This window comes from Mustela lutreola, chromosome 1 (assembly GCF_030435805.1).
Source record: "Mustela lutreola isolate mMusLut2 chromosome 1, mMusLut2.pri, whole genome shotgun sequence".
In the NCBI taxonomy this organism is placed as follows: Eukaryota; Metazoa; Chordata; class Mammalia; order Carnivora; family Mustelidae; genus Mustela; species Mustela lutreola.
In genome coordinates, this window is record NC_081290.1 from 28,111,152 (window position 1) to 28,131,991 (window position 20,840).

General features: G+C 45.5%; 1 protein-coding gene and 1 pseudogene across 3 annotated transcripts in view; both read left to right on the forward strand.

Moving 5' to 3' along the window:
* The first annotated feature begins 4,370 nt into the window (after positions 1–4,370).
* Positions 4,371–4,525, forward strand: LOC131822762 (U2 spliceosomal RNA; annotated as a pseudogene).
* Positions 4,526–5,974: 1,449 nt separating this feature from the next.
* Positions 5,975–20,840, forward strand: part of CORIN (corin, serine peptidase) — a 250,143-nt gene continuing 235,277 nt past the window's right edge. Inside the window, exon 1 of one of the 3 annotated variants that reach the window (XM_059162131.1) lies at positions 5,975–6,870. In XM_059162131.1, the coding sequence (XP_059018114.1) occupies positions 6,799–6,870 (72 nt within the window). In that variant the 5' untranslated portion in view covers positions 5,975–6,798. Of the gene's footprint in view, positions 6,871–6,892; positions 7,373–20,840 lie in introns of those variants that run through there. The other 2 variants (XM_059162141.1, XM_059162120.1) reach the window with 2 other exon arrangements.

Genomic DNA, 20,840 nt, shown 5'->3' on the forward strand with positions numbered 1-20,840 from the left:
TTAAAGACTGAACAACTAAGTATCTACCTGGGGAGCTTTTGTCATGTATCTCAGAATTTCAGCCTAATAAACAAGCCTGAAGCCTGTTTCCTATCTGTTGGGCTTCTGTTCTGGCTTGTGTTCTTATTTGTGGGGAAGAATTTAGTGATCAGAGGAAGGAGATTGAATGAATAATAAGTTAAGCATTTACTGTTTTTTATTTGCTTCATTAATTTACCTGAAGTCACACACTATTTGATCAACAGGTATGTTTCCTCTGTGATAGGTACTTGGTAGGTCCTAGAGATAACCGTGATCCTTTCTCTTGCGGAGCTGTTAAGGAGCAGAAGAGGACAGGCAGGAAACGGATAACTCAATAAAATAGACATCCTTTCATATGTGATAAGAGGTATTTAAAAATGAAATGGTACAGAAAGTGATTAAAAAAGGGGTGAAAGGTCACTAGCTGCTTTAGATGGGGAAAGTCCCCCTGAGATGGGGACATCCGGACTGACATCCTGAATGACATCCATTTGAAGAGCTGAGGGGAAAGTCCATGAGGGAGTGAAAGTAGCAGGTACCAAGTCTGTAAACCCCATAGACCATGGTGAGGAGTTAGGGTTTTTTCCAGTCACAGTGGGTAGTGGTGGAAGGTTCTAAGTGGGCAATAGTTGTGATTGTTAAGAAGACTGGCTCTGGCTGCTGGTGGAGACAAGACTGTAAGGGGCAGGGGAGGAGGTGGGTTGGGAGGCAGCCCAGGCTAGAGGTGCTGCTGATGCTGGGCTCCAGCTCCCCACTGCCCTTGAATGCCCTTGAATGCCTAGCAGGAGTTAGGAAGCTGCAGAAATAGTTCTGTGATGAGTAGAAGGGCAATGAGTGGGACAAGATAGAGGAAATAAGATCTTCAAGGTCAAAATGAAGTTTAGTTTGGCCTAAATATGTACATGAATTTGTTCTGGGGGGGGGGGGGTGGAAAGCATATTTTGGCATTTTTTGCTTCAATCTGAACCAATTAGAGAAGGACTGGAAAAGTTACCAAATAGCCCCTAGGATCAACACAGATAAAACTGCGAATGTGATGGGCTTATCCTCCAACTTACTTGTGTCATTGTAAAAGGTGGATGAGCTTACTATTTGAAATTTGTGGCATATTTATGTTGAAACTTTTAGTTTTAGGGATTGATCAGCACTTAGTGTTTCTATTTCAATTACTTCCGCTATTCAAGTCCAAATGAAGTTCAGATAATCTGAAATAAATTGGTATAGTCTTTGCTGAGATTGCCAGAGAAACTTTATTAAAGAAAAACATTGAAAACATTTGCTTTTCGCAAAGAAGTCTGACGCTTGAACTTCATGGCTATGAATGTTAAAAATGTTAAACACAGATAAGTATGTTTAAAGATGTGATGTTTCAAGATGACCTAAAGCACTTAGGGCCCTTCATGCTATTTCAGATGACCCGGTGTCTCCTCTAGCTGTTATATCCCTGGGTGTTAGAAAGTGAGGCAGATGTTGAAGCTCTGGGGCTAGAACTGACATAGGGCAGCCCCAGAGCTTCAACATCTGCTATTGTCTCTTCTCTGGTCTGCCTCTGTATTGAGTGGCAGTGATTAGACCGCCCTGGGCCTTAGAGTCTGCTTATAAGTTGCTGAGCTGCACAAAGGGAAGAAATGCCCACTAGTGAATGTGGGGTTGTGGGGAGGAGCTGGGAACCCTCAGCTCTCCGGAAGCTCTTAGGGGACAAGAGATCAGGCGTCCACCTGGAAAACCATTCTTCTGTACTGCAGAATCTTGGTTTGTTGAGCAAGTTTAGGTCTCTTATTTGCTGTGCTTCTCCTCTTGCTAAGTTTTCTTTTCCGTTAATGTGGGGGCATGTATTTATGTGGTTCTGTGAAGAATTACCTATATAGAGCCTGTAATTCCACAGCGCAGATTGGTTTGAGTTAAAACACTTAAAAAAAAATTTTTTTTTTAAAAGATTTTATTTATTTGACAGAGATCACAAGTAGGCAGAGAGAAGGGGGGGCGGTGGGGGAAGCAGGCTCGGGGCTCGATCCCAGGACCGTGGGATCATGACCTGAGCCAAAGGTAGAGGCTTTAACCCACTGAGCCACCCAGGTTCCCTGAGTTAAAACGCTTTTAGAGAGAACTTCCCTTTTCACCATCATCTGGCCATCCTCTGTCTTGCAATATCTTCTCCCCCAGCACCATACCTGTCAGCGTATCATGCATGTAGTGGCTCATTGTCTCATCTCCTTCACTAGAACGGAAGCTCCATAAGGACAGGAGTGCGGTTTTTTTGCTGTAACCCCACAGTGTTCATGCCCAGCCACATAGTAGATTCTGGTATTAGTTTCCTCGGGCTACCATAGCAAATTACCACAAACAGAATGGCCTGGAACAATGAATTTATTCTCTCACAGTGCGGGCGGACAGAAGTCCAAAATCAAAGTGACAGCGAGTTCATTCATTCTGGACACTGAAAAGTGTTCCATGCCTCTCTCTCAGCTTCTGGTTGTGGTCGTCGGTCCTTGGCTTGTCCTGGCTTGTCGACGTAATCACTCCAATCTCACCACCATCCTCCCATGACCTCCTTCTCTGTGTCTGTATTCTTTTCTGTCTCTTACAAGGTTACTCAGGGTCTACCCTGAGTCCATGTAATCTCATTTTAACTAATTACATCTGCAAATACCCTATTTCCAAATGAGGAAGGTAATAATCTCAGGTGGCAAAGAGACATGAAATTTTGGGGATGGATGGGGGGGTAGTATTCAGCCCAGTACAATGCTCAATATTTGATGGATGAATGAATGAATTCGCAGTGTAGTTCTAGGCTGTAAACTCCTTGGGCATTTTTTTTTTTTTTACTCTCTTAATAATCATGCTGCAGAAAATAGGGGTTAACAGGTCAGTCTGGTTCCAGAGCACTAGGGTTCCAATTCTGGTTCTGCCACTTCCTAGCTGTGAAATCTTGGGCAATTAGTGAACTTCTATGAGCCCTCAGTTTCCTCTTGTAAAATAGTGGCAATAAATGTTAGCTATTATTTTGTGTCTGCAACTATTTTTTTTTTTAAGATTTTATTTATTTGACACACAGAGAAATCACAAGTAGGCAGAGAGAGAGGGAAGCAGGCTCTCTGCTGAGCAGAGAGCCCGATGTGGGACTCGATCCCAGGACCCTGAGATCATGACCTGAGCTGAAGGCAGAGGCTTAACCCACTGAGCCACCCAGGTACCCTGTGTCTGCAACTATTTTAAAGCACATTATGTTTTAAAAGCTCTCACATAGCCGACGTATTCTCATTTTACAACAGAGGAAACGACGTTTGTTTCAAGAATTAAAAACTGAGAAAATAGGTAAGTCACTTTGTGAAGTACTTGGCACATAGTGCTTAGAAAATCTTAGCTATAATAATAAATGTGACTTAATCTCATAACTTTAAGAGCTCTGTTACAAACTGATTCTTAAATCAGAGAAAAAGAAATCTGTTGTGAACTGAGGCACCTCAGTTTTTGCCCATGCAGTCACTGTCCCTGAGGGGACACTCTCCCTGGGATAGAACAGGCAGAATGCTGGCCAGAGGTAGGGGCATTTGGACAAATTGCGGTAAGGGACCCTGGTTGCGGGGAGGGGGGAACAGCACTAGGTGTGCAAGGACACTAACAATTCCTTTGGAACTTTCACTGGGCCAATTCTTACTAACTTCATCCCAAATGGTTGCTGTGGTGTATTAGGAGGAGATTGATGTCGTGGTAATATATTCAGCAAATAGAATGACTACACAGGCTGCTTTTAATACATGCAGAATATTTCAGTATGCAGATAGGGGTATGTTTTTTCCTTCTTTGAAACGAAAAAAGCTTTCTCCTCCCCGCAATAGGTAAACTCCCAGTTTGCCTGTTTCTTGCTCTTAATATCTTTTTAAAAAGTCAGCATGCTTAGACCTCAGCTAGAAAGGTTACGTTCTAAATTCTGTAAAGCCAGTCCCACATTTTTAAGTATCTTTCCATGGCTTATAGATGTGTGCATTGGTTTCGTAGTGTATTTATTCCACTGGACTGAAAGTTCTGGGAGGGCAGGAACTCTTATTTTGTTCATGTGGCAGCTAGCAGATCCAAAACGAGTTATTGGTTGAATGAATAACTAAATATGTTGTCGGGTAGCATCTCTGTCTTAGCCACTGCTTGCCTATTATCATCCTGGGATGCTTCTTTAAAGTAATCTAATCTCTTTCTTGTTCTCAAATTGCCTTCATTTGTAGTACTAAGCACTAAATAGGCCTGTAAATATGTGACCAAAATTTGTTATGTAAAATCACCCTTTCCAGAGGTATATTCACTACCTTTAAGTTGACTTTTCTACAGATCTCTTCAAGGTTTGTATTTTTTTTCTCGCTTCTCAGCCTTTTGGCTAAGATCAAGTTTAGTATCTGTTCTTATCAGTTTAAAATTACCTAATTAGTTGGATACCAGGCTAGACGATAAAAATTTCAGAAGGCTAGAAATGTTTCTTGTGAAATTAAAGTATTTTAAGAAGCTAACTGATGGTTGTCATTTTAAGCTGAAAAGTAAATGTCACAAACTTTTAAAATGGAATAATTCAAATAGGTCATCGAAGATTACTGTGGGCCCTCTACATAGTCAGAGTATGAGACTTTTCACATTTTTGTGATTTCTTACATTATAAACCTTTGTTACAAAGTATGTAAAAATAGATGTTTACTTTTTTTTTTAGATTTTTTATTTATTTATTTGACGGACAGAGATCACAGGTAGGCAGAGAGACAGGCAGAGAGAGGAAGGGAAGCAGGCTCCTTGCTGAGCAGAGAGCCCGATGTGGGGCTCGATCCCAGGACCCTAATGACCTGAGCCTAAGGCAGCCTAACCCACTGAGCCACCCAGGCATCCCCTGTTTACTCTTCAGCTAACAATACTTAAAAGTATTCACTCTGGCCCAACGGTAACGAGAACTAGTTGGGTTTTTTTTGTTGTTGTTGTTGTTTTGTTTTTGCTGGAATGATGTTTAAGGAATTCTTATTTTACACCGGCAATATAAGCAGCTTTAGTTCCCAGAACGTAGTATGGTGGTGGGAAAGGGACACTTGTCTACCTGCACTGGCCATCCCAAATCCTCTGATGGAGACACTTTCATTTCACAGTTCCTGTCGCACCTCCACCAGAGGGCAGAAGTGGACGAGAAAGGAGGTGAAGGAAATTCATACTTGTCTTCAGAATGCCTCTAGAAATACCGGGGACTAAATCCCAACCTGCTTTTGCAAATTGAGTCAGCTGTGGCTCAGCTCTGCTCGAGATAGACCTGGCTGAAGATTCCACTGGACTCTTCGTTTTCAGGCCGGTGTCCCTGCACTGAAGAGGACTGATGAGGCAGTATTTTCCTAAGAGCACAGTCCTGCAATTACCCTACTTCCGGTCGTCCCAGCTCAGCACTTGGCTAGCTTAGGCTGGCTACTTTGGCTCCCTAAATCTTTTTCATCCCTAAAGTAAACATAATAATAGTACCTCAGAAAGTGGTGATAGAACTAAGAGAGAATGCATGTACGGGTGCTCAGCACAAAGCTTGGCTCAGATACTAAGAGCTTAAATTTTGTGAATTATGATAAACTTGTCATGCTGGATTTCAAGTCCAATGTCTGGAACACTATTTTACTATACACATGCAATATTTCTTCACTTTTTCATTTCAGAAGCAAAACACCGATTTCCCCCCCAATTTTACAGATGTATCCTCTCTCCAACCCAGCAATAATATTCAAGGAACAGGTGCCTGAGGCATACTTTGTTGACTGTGCATGGCCCCCACCAGAAAAATGGGCATGGATTTATTCAATGACCTCCTGAGTCATCCTTGAAATTTCCATGAAGATCTTGACTGAAGTTGGATGAAAACTCATTTCTAAGAAAAATGCAAGGTATTCTCCTGTCCCCTCCCCCCATACCTTTGACGACTTGGGTTTCAAACCCTAAAGTAATCTTTGCCGTTGTAAATGCGTTCAGTGCCCTCGACGCTGTCGGGAGAGCGGATGTTAGTGAATGACAGAAAAGGGGAATTGTCGGCCCCGCAATTGCAGCCTGTGGACGCCTCCCTAGGAAATCGCCACCCAGGTTTATGGAAACAGCCTGAGGTTCTCCGGCAGCGTGCAGCCTCAGCAAAGTCTGGGGCATCTTGCAAAAGCAGTTTCTTCACGTAACATGTCATAGAGGGCAAGTTTCTATTTGCCTAATGCAAATAATACCGGCCTTCGAAACGTTAAATCTTTTTTGAGAAAACAAATTTGGCCTTTAATTGCCAGTACCTGCAGTTATTTATTTATTTATTTTTCCTTGGGTAGGCTCTGGCTAAAAGAAAATGGTCTAGGGTGAGATAAGATTTGGGCGAGCAGAGAAGTAACTCTTTTGCTCCCAACTATTCTGTCTCCCACAGCCCAGACTTTCAAATCATCCTTCCCTTGCTGCCCTCGCGGGGTGCTCCCCAGTGGGGTGGGGGAAACCCGCAGTGCGCTTGGCTTTCCCTCTGCCCCGGAGAAGAACTTTAAATGCAAAGAGGTGGGGTTGCAGAGATCTGTCCTTAAGGCTCTTATGGGTGGGACCCAGAGACGGGAGGGTTGGGAGGGAGTGGTTCGCGGGTGGGATCTTCGAGCAGACAAAATGTGGGGCCCCTGTCCCTTGAAGTTTAACTTGTCTCTTCCCTGAGTGAGGAGCAAGGCGTCCCTAGTAGCCTACCACCCCCCAACCCACGCAGGGGCACGGAGAGGAGAGAAGAGCCACCAGGATAAGAGTGGCTAGAGGAAGAGGCGAGACATGTTCTCCAGGAAACAACCCCCTGCCCTGGCTCGGGAAGAGAGCTACCGCCCAGCCCGGGCCCCGGAGCAGGTAAGACCCCCCCACCAAACACGCTTGCCCGCAAACAGGTCGGATGACCTCTCAGTCCGGGTGAATTCAGGGTCAATCCCTCCCTCCCCTACGCCCGCGTCCCTCCGAGCCACCTTCCTCCCCCGCCGTCGGTGAGCTTCGGCTTCCGAGCCGGGCGCTGAGCTCCCTGCAACCAGTCCTCGGGCGCGTGATGCTCCAGGGGTCTCTGAGCGTCCGCGACCCTAGCAGGGTCATGGGCAGAGTTTCGTTCAGCGTCAGAGCCGGGTCGGTCCGGAGACCCCGCTCTCCTTGGCAGGGGCGTCGCCACGTCTGCTACAGAGTCCCTCCTCGGCCGAGCGCCCTGCACGCAGTGAGCGGACTGGTCGGTGCGCGGGCGCCCGGGGAGGCTGCCGCAGGAGCCGTAGCCACCAGCCCCTCGCGGGTCCCCCGCTTCCCCGTGGAGCCAGCGCCGCGGACGCGCGACCTGTGCGAGCACTGCGCAGCAGCCCGGCAGGCCCCAGACGTAAGCGCCCCCCAGCCCGCTTTCCAGCTGCACGCGTCTTGGTCTCCGTCCCCCTCGCAGCCCGGACTCGCGCTCGCTTCCCCGGTGCCGAGCCGGGACCTGGAGCTCACTGCCCATTCGGAGCGTTGCGCACCCATAACCGGTGCTGCTCGCAGCGTGCCGGGAACTCCCGCGCCCCCAGCGCAAACTTTGACTCTGGCGCAAATCAGCCGGGGCACCCCGGGCGCCAGCCTCCGAGGGGCGCAGGTTCAGAGCTGCGCGGGGTTTGGCGGCCCGATCGTGTCCTGGAAAGGGACCGCGCCGCCCCTAGCTCGGGAGAGGAAAGGTAGGGAAGAGCATCGCGGATGGTCCTCACTGGCCTGAGTCCCCAGGAATGGTGTCTGATTCAGGACGTCGCTGCTTTTGCGGTGACAGGAGGGTCCCGGCGACCGCTCACTGCCGCTCTGTCCGGCCTGCACGGAGTCCCTCTCTGTGGGCGGGGACCCTGAGGGCTGAGCGGGCGAGAGAAAGGTGGTGTCGCGTCGGATCCTGGGGGGACTCTTCCCCTGCTCCCGTGGCGGGCGCCGGGCTCCTAGAGCCACCGGCTCGGGGCGGGTGGATGGCGGTGCAGGCGCTTTTAGCGCTGCTGGTCAGTGGCCCCCGATCCCCGGGCGCTGCGAGCTCGGCAGGACGGCGGCGGGCCAGGCATTCCCAGGGAAGCTGTCCTCGCAGTTCAGAAAGTAGGGCTTTCCTCCTGCGGGAAGCCTCTGAGAACAATGCACGAAGCCTCATTCTTGTAAAAGGCTAAGGCGGCTTCTATACCCATTGTAGTTTGTAGGGTTTTTTGTTTGTTTTTGTTTTTGTAAAGTAATTTCCTGATGGAAACAAAACTGCAAAGGAATGTCTGGCTGCTACCAGAAGGGGAGCCAAGTCAGGATCGTTGTCCAACAACACACGTTTTAGCTGAAGGTGTTGAAATTAAAGATGCTGCAAAACATTAGTTTTTGGCACATCCTGGAGAGAATGTGAAGAAACACTGCATTTTTTTAAAGGCATAAAATCAATTTTTTGTTAGTCACAATACATTCACCTGCCTTTTTGTGTTATTTGGTCCCCAGTACTTTTGTTCGTGAGATTATGCTAAAAATTAGTCCCCAAACCAGATTCCTGGGGATTGACAGGTTAGATTAGAGGTCCGTGTAGACATGTGTGAAAGTGGGGCAGAGCAGTCAGGTTTTCCATAGAATCCTTACCAGGACACCGGGAGTTGCACTATGATGAACTATTCTCAGAGCTTTCTGGGTGGGAAATCTCATAAATCCCAAAACCCCAAGATGCTGCAAAGCTTTATTTAGGGGACGAGGCATCTTCCCAGAAAGTTCCTTGCAGGATAGGCTTACAACTACGATGTTGAAAACCTCTGTTAACCTTCCAGGGGGTTAAATTAAGAGACAAATAATAATTGCCTCATTCATCTCACGGAGTGTATTTCCAGGCATAGTGAAACTTTTTTTTTAAAGAAGATGCATAATTAATTCCATCAGAAACCTTCCTCTTAATGCTGCAGTAATCTTAATAGTGTTCGTCTGGAAGGCATCAGTGCTTCTACCACATGCACCAGCTGGGGTTTCATTTTGGAAAAACCACCTTTTCCACCAGGCCTTCATCTGGGTTTCAGTACTTGCTGGCTCTATTTTCCTTCAAGCCCCTCAGTTGCCCTTCCCCATTGTTGGGGGGCAGACAGGAAGGAGGTTCAGGGAGAAGCTGAGCAGCCTGTTATCTCCAGATAGTTAGCATCGTCACCCTCTAAAATCTGTATTTTCAGATCTCCTTACTCTTAGCGAGGTACTCGGTTGCTTATTTTTCCTCTAACCCTCACCTCTAGCCTCCCTTGACATAAAGACCTAAAGTCTTAGGGCTTTTCGGTTTCTGAGTGTCTTACTGCTGGGGAATGGGAGCTCCTTGAAGACCAGGAAAGCTGCAATACAGAATTTTCCTGAAGGGATCCAAGGCAGAAGGGTTTATTTCATGTGACACTGACCTTAATAAGTTATTTGACAAGCATGTGTCCATGTGTCTTGTTTGCCCCATCAGGGTTTGGAAGATGGGGTTGGTTGGCTTAAATACACTGACCTGTATGGAACACTAGATCCACAGGAAGCATTCAAGCAACCTCCAGACTGTTCCATGAATTCTACTCAGACACGCGCACGTGCACACAGACACACGTGCGTGCTTTTGTGGTTTAGACTGTTCAATGAGGGTAGCAAAGAAAGAAGTCGCAAGAATGAAAGATGCCCTTAGCTTGTGTGCCTTGGAGAGGAGAGTATGGGTTCTGGTGTCTAAGCGATATTCAGATCTCTGGCTTTAACCCTTAAAAGTGACAAGGCTCAGGGCAAGTCAGATGCTGCCGTTAAACCCTAATGTCCTCATCCAGCAAATGGGGAGACTATTTCTAACCATTGATAAGAATGCTGTGAGGATTAAGGAAATGAGTAAGTCCTAGAAATACTATCTGTACTATTGGTCTCCCTAACCTATTGTTATTTACAGAACTGGTTTCATCTCAGACTCAATAAGTCTACGCCAGACTTCTCTCCACAGCACCGCTTCTGGGAGTCTAAAGCTGTGCTCTACAATGGAGTATTTGCGGGTCACACATTGTTACTTAAAATTAATGTCATTATTTGAATTCATCAAAATTAAATCCAATTAAAATTCATTTCTGTTCTTCAGTCTCACTAGACACTTTGACCAATGATAACCATATTATGTCAATAGAACATCATTTTCAAGACAGAATGTCCTCTGGAACTTTCTTTCACTTGAGTAATTATTTAATGAGGCTCTTGGATGATACAGGTTTTCTGTCCGGTGCCTCCTTTTGCCTCTTTTCTTCCCAAGGAGTGGTTTTGTACTGCTAAGTCACTTCTGTTTTGCTGACATTTCTGACACTGCTGGGGCATTTGTTGAATGGTAAATGACTAGAGCCCTTTATAAATAAGTCAACGAGTGTGAATTAGCCACAGAGTCCTTGGGCATTCTCCCCTCAGCCTTGATGATTTTTGCTAATGTATCATTCTTCTCCCTCACAATGAGCTTTATGACTGATGGTTTTCCTAGTATTAGAGCAGAAAGTCTAATCTAATAGAGGGAGGCTTTTCTCTCTCCCTTGTGCCCTGACATGTTGATTTTTTACAAGAATGACCATACTGGAAGACTAGGTTCTATGTTTGCATCAAATCCATTGAAAGTTCAATTTATTCAGATTTGAAACTAGCACCTCCGCCTTATTCTGTAGGACCCAGTCCTGAACCTATCACCATTTGACAGGCTATTTATTTTCCCTCTTTATGTTGATTGTTTTCTCTGTCGTCTTGCTCTCAGGGAGAAGCTTCTCATATTCCCTTCTCGGGGAATATCTTCTCAGGCAGAGATATTTCTGTGTTTTTGTTCATGGCTAGAAGAACGCTTGGTACATAGTTGGTACTTACTAATTATTTGTGAATGAATGACCGTACAGAGGCGTATTTGGAACTACGTAGGATGGGTAGATGCTGCATTAGGGTCCATGAGCTCTATAACAAATAACTGCAAACTGCGTGGCTTAACACACCAGAAATTTACTCACTCAAGTCCAGAATCAAAATGTCAGCAGGGCCATGTCCCTTGAAGGTTCTATGGAAGAATCCATCCTCCCTTCTTCCTAACTTCTGGTGGTTGCTGGCAATGCTTGGCATTCCTTGGCTTGTAGCTGCGTCACTCCAGATTCTGCATTCCTAGTCCCTCCCTGCATTTCAGTGTTCTTTCCTCTTACTATAAGGACATCATATTTGGTTTAGGGCTAAATCTAATTCAGTATGACCTCACCCTAAATAAGTCCAAAGGCAAGACCCTATTTCCAATAAAAGGGTCACCTTCTGAGAGATTCCAGCGGACATGAGTTTCAGGAGACGACGTGGTTCAAACCAGTACAGATGCAGATAAGTAGTCCTTTCCCTGCCTGGATTCCTAACCCCCTGGAGGTTGATTTTGTTTCTGGGACTTTGCTAAACCTGTTTTATGTCAAATATAGTCCCCGGCGTTGGTTATTCCTACAGACAAATAATCACATGCAGGATGGGGAGATTAGGTCTGCTTCCTACGCGGGCAGGCGTGGAATACGTGGGCTGGGTCATCTCTGATTGCTGGAGCCGCTGCCCCTTCCTGAACCTGTTGCTATTCCCAGTCCTGTCGCTAGCCTCGACTTCTTTGTCTTTGCTCAAATAGAGCCACTGTTGTCCTAGAGCGCTGGCTGGTCTGCCTCACCCCTGAGCGTTCTGCAGCAGTGTTTGCTCAGCTCAAAGTTCTGCCAAAGGGTGCCCGTAAATTATGCTTTTCGCTCAGCCTGCTGGCAGTTGCCTCCATCCGCTCACCTCCCAGCAGCTGTTTGAGTGTTCTCCTGCAGTACGTTTCTGCATGTCCTCCCCATCAGAGCTGGTGGTGACAAGCGCGGTATCAGTGCTTGATGGGCTGGTTGGAGACCCAGGGTGGTTCTGTAGGTGATCTCTCTTACCATTCGGTTATCAGTGCTGCAACTCTGCTGGCTGCTCAGGTGGACACCTGTGGGGAAAGGCCTGGCATCCAACAGTGTAGCTGAGGAGTTGGGCAGAAAATATAGGGGGGAGTGGCAAAGAACATTTTGGTGCCACTCGTTGTAGTCAGCCCAGGACCCCTTTGGGCCTTTAGGCTGAAAGTGTCTGAAGAACATCTTTTATTTCCAGCATTTGGGAGATTTCTATAGAAAGGTGTTTATGCAGCTGAGAAAGGGAACCCTGTCACTCTCCAAAGCCATGAGGTCATTCTGCAAAAGCGTCACAGGAGCATAGTAAATGTTGATAGCACCAGGAAATCTTAATGTGGAGCTTCCCTGAACCCCATGAGCAGCAAAAAATCTCTATAAACCATTCCATGTGAATTTTTGTGGCTAGGGCACCATAACATCCTGAGAGTCATGTACCAGAGCTAAATAACTTCAACTTTAGAGAATCAGCCACACAGCCAGGACAAAGGGAAGAATAGATTTGCTCACCAACATTCCTCTGCCAGGCACAGTACTAGGCTTTGGGGTACACCAGTGGACAAAGCACAAAGGTTCATGCACGTGTGGAGCTTAGCTTCTAACTAAGCAGTGATCACAGAATCAGGAGTGCAGAGAAGAGAAATAACTGTTTAAGCAGTGTGAGTCCTTTTGCCTTCATTCTGACTAGTGCCAGGGAGAGAGCCCAGTGGTAGGGAACCCATGGTTCGTTTCAGAACACCGGTGTCTACGTAGCCACCTTGCAGTCCTCCATGTGGTCCTGTGTTTAAAGCTTTGTGCCTTCTTGTCCTCAACCCCAAGCCAGTTAATTCATCTAGTACTCAACCGATGAGCCTGTTCCACCCCTGGACAAACTAACCATATGGGGTTAATGGACAGAAGGTGCCTTGGTCTCTGGTGTGGTGTTTTCCTTAGGGATTTGCAAGGATTATTTTGATCCTCACCTTTGCGGGTCTATTTCAGGGCCTCATCCTGTAAGCAAGATGACACTCCTCTGTAGTGTGCTTTGGAGATCAAAGCTGTATTATTTTGCTTAATCTATTTCTCTGTGATCATTCAGAACAATTTTGCCCAAGTGGAACAAACACAGGAAATCACAAATGGGAGTTCTAGTCTTCATCTGACCCTAAGTTCCTTTGAGACTACAGAAGTCAGCCTGTTTGATCCCAGTGTCCTCACAGGTAAAATGAGGTAGTTGGACGAGATACTCTCCAAGGTTTCTAGATCTAAAAGCTGAAGTGTTAATGCAGCAGAGAAAAGGAGCAGAGCATTGGACCCTTTTTTTCTTTCTTTACCCCCTCTTGAAAGTGCTATTTGGAAGAAAGTGCTATTTGGGGAAGTGCTATTTGGTGGACCTTAATGTCTGCTTCTCTCTTTGTGGGTCTTTTTGCTGATTCTTCTTACGGTGACCATCTGCCGAAGTACAGAATTCCATCCCCAGACTGATCAGATGAAATCTGATCACCAGAGCCCGGATTTGTCTAGTGGTACCTTTTCTGACTATAAGTCAAGGCCAAGCACTTCACCAACGCATGTGACTTATGGGTGGTGGGAAGAATGGGGTGAGACCGTCATGGGGGCTGGGGTCTTCCAGCAGATGGCCCAGGATCAAGCTAGGGGCCAGGTATGCCTCTGGGCATAGCCAAGGAGCAGTTTGACACAGGAGAAAAATCATTTTCCTAAATGGCTAAGTAGGAACCGCCCCCCCACCCCCATATTCTTTTAAGAAACAAAAAATAATAAAAATGTGTTTAGAGTAGTAAAGGAGCCGACTTCTTAGGGAAAAAGGAAGAATTGTTGGATCTCTGAAATCTAGGAAGCCTGGTTATAAAATAACTCGGGAAGTAGAGTGAGCCTGATTAAACCATTAAAGCCGGGGAAGTAGGCTCACACAGCCCTGGGTTCTCAGGCATGCAGACCAGACTCATCATTTAGCTGCTGGTGCCTCCAGCAAGTATATTTCCCTCTGCTCAGTTTCCTCCTCTGAACAGTGGAAACAGGATCCCTCATGAGAGGGTTGTGAATAAGGAATCAGTAAAATAATGTTTTGTGGAGATGCTTTGTAAGAATACAAGTTGCTAGGGGGCTCCTGGGGGGCTCAGTTGTTAAGTGTCTGCCTTTGGCTCGGGTCATGATACCAGGGTCCTGGGATCGAGCCCCACATTGGGCTCCCTGCTCAGCGGGAAGCCTGCTTCTCCCTCTCCCACTCCCCCTGCTTGTGTTCCCTCTCCGCTGTGTCTCTGTCAAGTAAATACAAGTTGCTGAATTATTTTTTTCTTTTTCCTTTTTTTTTCCTTTGGTTACTATTATCTGTGGAGAATTTAGTTGTGCCTGTCCCTAGATAATATCCCTCTTGATTTGAAATCTCAATTCTGTGTCATCAGTCGCTCTCCCTAGAGAAGGCTGAAAGAAGAAATGTTGTTTTCTATGTCTGGGCTCCCTCATGAGTACGACAAAAATACAGCGACTGGCATTTAACATCACTCTGCTTCCTTTGTGGTGTTTCTTCCAACACCATCCCTTAGAAATATAATGCCGGCCACAAAAGTAGCTACATTTGAAAAAAAGCGAAAAGAAACAGATTGAGGTTAATGTAATTTATTTAACTCATTGTACCTAGGATTTTATAATTTTAACCTGGAATCCATACAAAAATTATTCATGAAATATGTTACTTTTTAAAAAAAAATAATAAGTCTTCAAATTTCAATACTCTCATGGCACATCCCAATTCAGATGGGTCAAATGTCTGCACTCAGCAACCACATGTGGTTGGCTAGCAACTACCGTCTTGGGTAGGACAGACCAAATGGAATTGGTTGAATAGTGGCCCCCAAAATATATCCATGAATGCCCCCTTTTATGGCAAAAAGGACTTTGCAGATGTGATTGGTCAAGATTGTGAGATGGGGAGATTATCCTGGGTTATTTGGGAGGACCTGATGGAATCCCCATCTCCTTGGGCAGGAGAGTCAGAGTCAGAGTGTAGGGGCCTATTTTAAGCCAGAGCAGCCCCACCTCGGTTGAACAGCCATTTTGTTGTTTATGCAGTAAAACTTAAATTGACCCTGCTCACACACACACACCCCCCGCCCCGCCCCAGGGGAACTTACTTAAAAGCAAGTCCGGGAAACCAATCCCAGGTAACAAAGCCCAAATACAAGGGTGGGTCAGGTCAGGTGGAGATGACAGAGCCCAAATGCAGGGATGAGTTGGGTTCTGTGGAGACGTCCAATCAGTAGAGCGAGTATACTGTCTCCCTAGCTACCAAAGAGTGTGGGCCCCGCCTTTTGGCGCCAATTCTGACTAAGGTGATAGGCGAGTTCAAATAGCTACTATTTGAACTAGTATGGTGAATTGTAATTCAATTGGCCACCCATGTGTGACCTAGCATGACTGTGCAGATTTCTCTGTGTATTACAATCTCACTCGCCACCTGTGTGTGGCCAGGCCCAACCACATGGCCTTTGCTCTATAAAAGTTAGTCTGTGAGGCAGGGAGGGGGTCGCCCTCTCTGTAAGGGGCAGCCCCGACCGGTCTGTTCGACGGTTGGTTTGATTCTTGATGCTTGGCATGAAATAAAGCTCTGCTTGAACTTTGCTTTGTATCAGTCTCGCTCCTTTGACCATGGACCCATTATTGGGGGACCCAACAAGAGAAGGAAACAATGAGATGGTGGGTCCACGTGGAGATTGGAGAGAGGTGTTTTCAAGATGCAGGAACTTCCGCCAGCCATGGCCTACAGATAGGTAGCAGCTAAAAACTGGAAAACACAAGGAAACAGATATTCCTCTGAGAGCCTTCCAGAGGAAGGGGCCTTGCTGACACCTTGGCTTTGGTCCAGTGAAACTGACTGCAGACATCTGACCTCCAGAATTATGAAGGAATGAGTTTGTGTTGTTGTCAGCCACTGTGGCAAATGGTTACAGCAGCCATAGGAAACTAATTCCTTACTGATGGTCTAATGTTAACATTGTTTCTAGGACCGTTTTGAGAAGGTGTCCGTCTGACTCCCATCAGCTTAGACAGTTACGGTCACTGGCTTCATCCCAGCCCGGGCTGGGGTAGCGATGCCCCGTCATTCCTAGGATTGGTGCACATGATAGCCGTCCTCCCTGAGCAGTGGCGTCTGTTTCTGACTGACTTGATTGCATCCTTTTTCGATGGTAAAACTCAGCTGATGTCATTGTCCTTGAGGATGAATAGTGGAGAGAGGATACAGTACAGAGGAGGGAGAAATGGTTGAGAAAAAGTTACTGGCTCTCTCTACTAGCCACTCAATGTTTTCTTAAGTCTAAAAATGTGCTGAAAATGATGTCTATTAATTTTTTAAAAAAAGGTATGGCCCTGTGGGTTTGGTAGAAGTAAGGTCATTCTTACATCTTTATCTGTGAATGTTAGTGAATGTGATTGGACTGCTAATTCTTAATGTTTAGTGAGCAAGAGAATCACTGGGTGAGACCCAAGAATTTGCATTTCTAACAAGTTCCAGGGGCTGCAGATACAGCAGGTGGGCAGGGAGGTATTGGGAGAGCCGCAGGCCCGGCCTCCACGGGGAGGGTGCAGCCCTATTGCTGGGAAGGCTCCCAGGCCAGTCTCCCCTCCCCCACCAGGGTATACACAGAATCCTCTTCCAACAATAAGCCCAGTGGGCCGTTGCTAAGAAACTTGAGAGTGGGCACCTCTCCTCTTGCCTGTCTCTTTTGTGTCTCCCACCCTGAGGTCTAAAGTAGATGACAATCCGGAGATCCCCAAGTCTTAGCTAAAAATACTTTATTTGCCACAGAGGCCAGCTGACTTCTCAGATTTCCCAGTTGGAGTGAATCCCCCAGACCTGGGGCTGCCCCAGTGGAAAGGCTATAAACAGAAAATACCAAGTTAAAAATAGCCCTGGGGAGGCCCCTCAAAGCTCTCACACCCAGCTGCCCACAGGAGATGACCAGTTCTGGGCAAGGGGCGAGTGGGGGGATCAAGCCAGGAAGGACCGAGGAACTGTGGCTGCGTCCCTGTTCATCCTGTGGAGGAATTAGGGCAAATTTTAGGGACTAGCTTCCTCTCTCCTGGTCTTGGTAGGTTTTGGGTTTTTGTTTGTTTGTTTGTTTGTCTTTTAATGTAAATTCTAGAATTAGTAACTATAGTCCTAAACCTGGGTAATGGTCATTTTTATGCCTCTATCTTCTGCATGACAATAAAATTGAGCTTCCCATCTTTTCTGAAATGGAAAAAAGAGATGAGTCCTTCCAAAGGTGTCCTTGGTGAGAAAATCAAGTGGTCCCTTGGAAGGACTTGTAAGAGCTGATTTGCGTGCCAGGATCGGTGGTCCAGGTCACGTTGGGGCCACCTCCAATTGTTTGCCTCAATCCCTCCCATCTAGCACTCACACTTTTTTTTTTTAACATTTTATTTATTTATTTGATGGACAGGGATCACAAGTAGGCAGAGAGGCAGGTAGAGAGAGAGAGAGAGGGGGAAGCAGGCTCCCCCCTGAGCAGAGAGCCCGATGCGGGGCTCGATCCAGGGCCCTGAGATCATGACCCAAGCTGAAGGCAGAGACTCAACCCACTGAGCCACCCAGGCACCCCTAGCTTTTTATTTGGATTGTTCTGACTTTACCTCTATCAACCGAATGTCACTAAGAGGAACAAAAATGCTCTCTGGGTAAGAGATAAATATTCCTAATTTACAATATTCTCCAATCATTTTGTGTCAGAAACTCCTAATGGCAGGCACCATTCTTCCTTTCCTCCTTGAAGAGAACTTTCCCAACAACTGAAAATTATCTTCTTTCTGGAAAAAAATTATTTAATTTCCCTAGTGGAAGTAAACAAAACTCATGGAATAACTGTTATGATTTTCATTAAAAATTTTTAAAAATTAAAACAAAATTTCTTTTAAACTTTTATTTATTTATTTTTTAATTTTTTAAAGCAGGCTTTCCTTCTTAAAAAAATGTGTTGTTTCTCCACTCACATTTCTCAAAGACAAAGGAAAAATATAAAAAAAATTATCCAATTTGGCTTTTTCCCTGTTAATAGAGTGTTGAATGCTCTGCAGTGTGGCCAGGACATTGGTCAAGTTGGAAAGGAAGCGATGTACTCAGAGCTTCTCTGATGGTCTGGCTGCAGCAGCATCAAACCCTGAAATACACGTTATACACACTCATAACCTCCTGACCTCAAGGTAAGAGAGAAGACTGAAGGATCCAAAGCTTGTGTGTGTGTGTGTGTGTGTGTGTGTGTGTGTGTGTGTGTTATCTTTTTTTAACGAAGTGGGAAAAAAGTGAACAAAGGAAGAACATGATTGCTTTCTATAGATTTCAAACCTTTGATTGGATCTTTCTATTCTTGTCCCCATGGTAAAGAGCCGAGTCCTGAATTTGTTCTCTGGGTGGAGCAAACCAGGGGTAGTGCAGTGGCCAAGACCTTGGCTGTGGATGGGCACGCTGCGGGGTGTGTTGGAGCCCAAGTAGGGAAAGAAGGGTTGGGAATGGAATCAGTCTGGGTGTGGGGTCAGAGCTTGGTGGGATGAAGAAGGCATCCATGCATGGGTGGGGGCAGCTGAGGCAGGATGTCAGATCTCAGACAGCGTGAGCATGGCGCCCCATAGGGCGGTGGGGCTGGGAGACTTGTTGCAGCCTGGAGGACTGATCAAATCATTACATATATTAAGAATGAACCACATCGGACGCCTGGGTGGCTCAGTGGGTTAAGCCCCTGCCTTCGGCTCAGGTCATGATCTCAGGGTCCTGGGATCGAGTCCCGCATCGGGCTCTCTGCTCAGCAGGGAGCTTGCTTCCCTTCCTCTCTCTCTGCCTGCCTCTCTGTCTACTTGTGATCTCTCTCTATCAAATAAATAAATAAAAATCTTAAAAAAAAAAAAAAGAATAAACCACATCTCTTGCTATTGGAAACAGGAGTTAAAGATAGAAGAAGGCAGAGAGCTAAATCTAGAACCCTGTGATATGGGATTGGAATTGGAGGTTCAGGTATAAATGTGTGTTTCAACATAGAAAGATAGATGAGTAGAGATGTAATGTGTGTATGTATATGTGCACAAAAGGTAAATACATTCCCCCCTGTGGCTCTACTCTGCTGAAAGACACCAGGAACAGTGACAACCTAAAAGCAGTGAGCAAACACTGTCGGTTCCAAGGGACAGCCAGCTCTAGGTTCTAGATAGCATTTTTTTTTTTTTTTTAAACAAAAAGGAATGAAGGTTCTTGGAGAAAGGGCTGAGTCCAAGGGTGAGGAAAGCAAGGGAAGTACAAGATGAGTCTGAAACATCTTGTTCCAGAAAGCAAGAGAGGGCTCAAAGAACGATGGGTACATATTAAAAGAACACAGAAGCCAGACTGACTTGGCTTCCATGGGCCAAATGGAGAGGTGTTTGGTGTCGAAATAAGTAATGGTGGTAACAGACGATATACCGTTGAATAGAACAGGAAACCAAGAGTTCATGCACGTGTCAACAAAAGGATGGTGAAAATTTGAAGGAATGGGATATTTCATAATTTTAATACCTCACCACAAAATACTTATTGATTATATGGAGAGGAGGAGAGTAATATTACCGGTAGAAAAGCTTGGCAGACCTCATGTGATTAATGTGGCTATATCAGTAAACAAACACATGGATAGGATACAATGAAGAATATAGGACCCCTTTTGTGATATTTCTGCTACAGACATCAAATTTAATCCTGAACCGCAATTCAGCACTCCACAAAAATCACGGGTCTGTAATTTATAAAAGCGTCGAAGTCATGGAGGTCGAAGGAAGACTGAGATAGACCAAGAAAACATGAAAACCAAGTGTGATACCCAATTCTAAATTAGACTCTTTTGATATAAAGGGACTATTGGGACTATTGGTAAAACCTAGTGAGTTCTGAGAATTAGATGGTAGCAGTCTATCTGTGTAATTTCCTGGTTTTGATGGTTTTATTGTAGTTATGTAGGAGAATGTCCTTGTATGTAGGAAATACCCACTGTCATATTCCAGAGTGATAGGACTCTAGTTGACAACTTATGAAATGGTTCAGAAAAATAGTTCTTTGTATTGTACTTCCACCTTTCCTATAAATCAGTGGTTGTTTCAAATTTTTTAAAAAGGAGAAAAAAGGGGTGCCTGGGTTACTCCGTGGGTTAAAGCCTTTGCCTTTGGCTCAGGTCATGATCCCAGGGTCCTAGGATCAAGCCATGCATTGAGCTCTCTGCTCGTCAGGAAGCCTGCTTCGCTTCCTTCTCTTTTAAAATCTCTCTTTTAAAATCCTCTCTTTTAAAATCTCTTAAAATTATTAAATAAAATAGATTTAATTTTTTCTCCTTTTTATTTATTTATTTATTTTTTAAAAAGATTTTATTTATTTATTTGACAGACAGAGATCACAAGTAGGCAGAGAGGCAGGCAGAGAGAGAGGAGGAAGCAGGCTTCCTGCTAAGCAGAGAGCCCAATGCGGGCTCGATCCCAGGACCTTGGGTTCATGACCTGAGCCAAAGGCAGAGGCTTTAACCCACTGAGCCACCCAAGCGCCCCTTGTATCTACATTAAGACTATTTGTAATCATGACAACTATTTTTGGGAAAGCAGTAAGCAAGAAGTATACTGTTAATACAAAATCTTACATTTCCAAAAGGAGAATTTTTTCCTAAGTTCTTCATATGAAAACAAGATTATCATCACTTCATTCACAATCATAAATTTTTAAAAGATTTTATTAATTTATTTGATATAGAGAGAGATCACAAGTAGGCAGAGAGGCAGGCTGAGAGAGAGAGGGAAGCAGGCTCCCTGCTGAGCAGAGAGCCCGATGTGGGACTTGATCCCAGGACCCTGAGATCATGACCTGAGCCAAAGGCAGCGGCTTAACCCACTGAGCCACCCAGGCGCCCTGCAATGTCTTTTCAAATT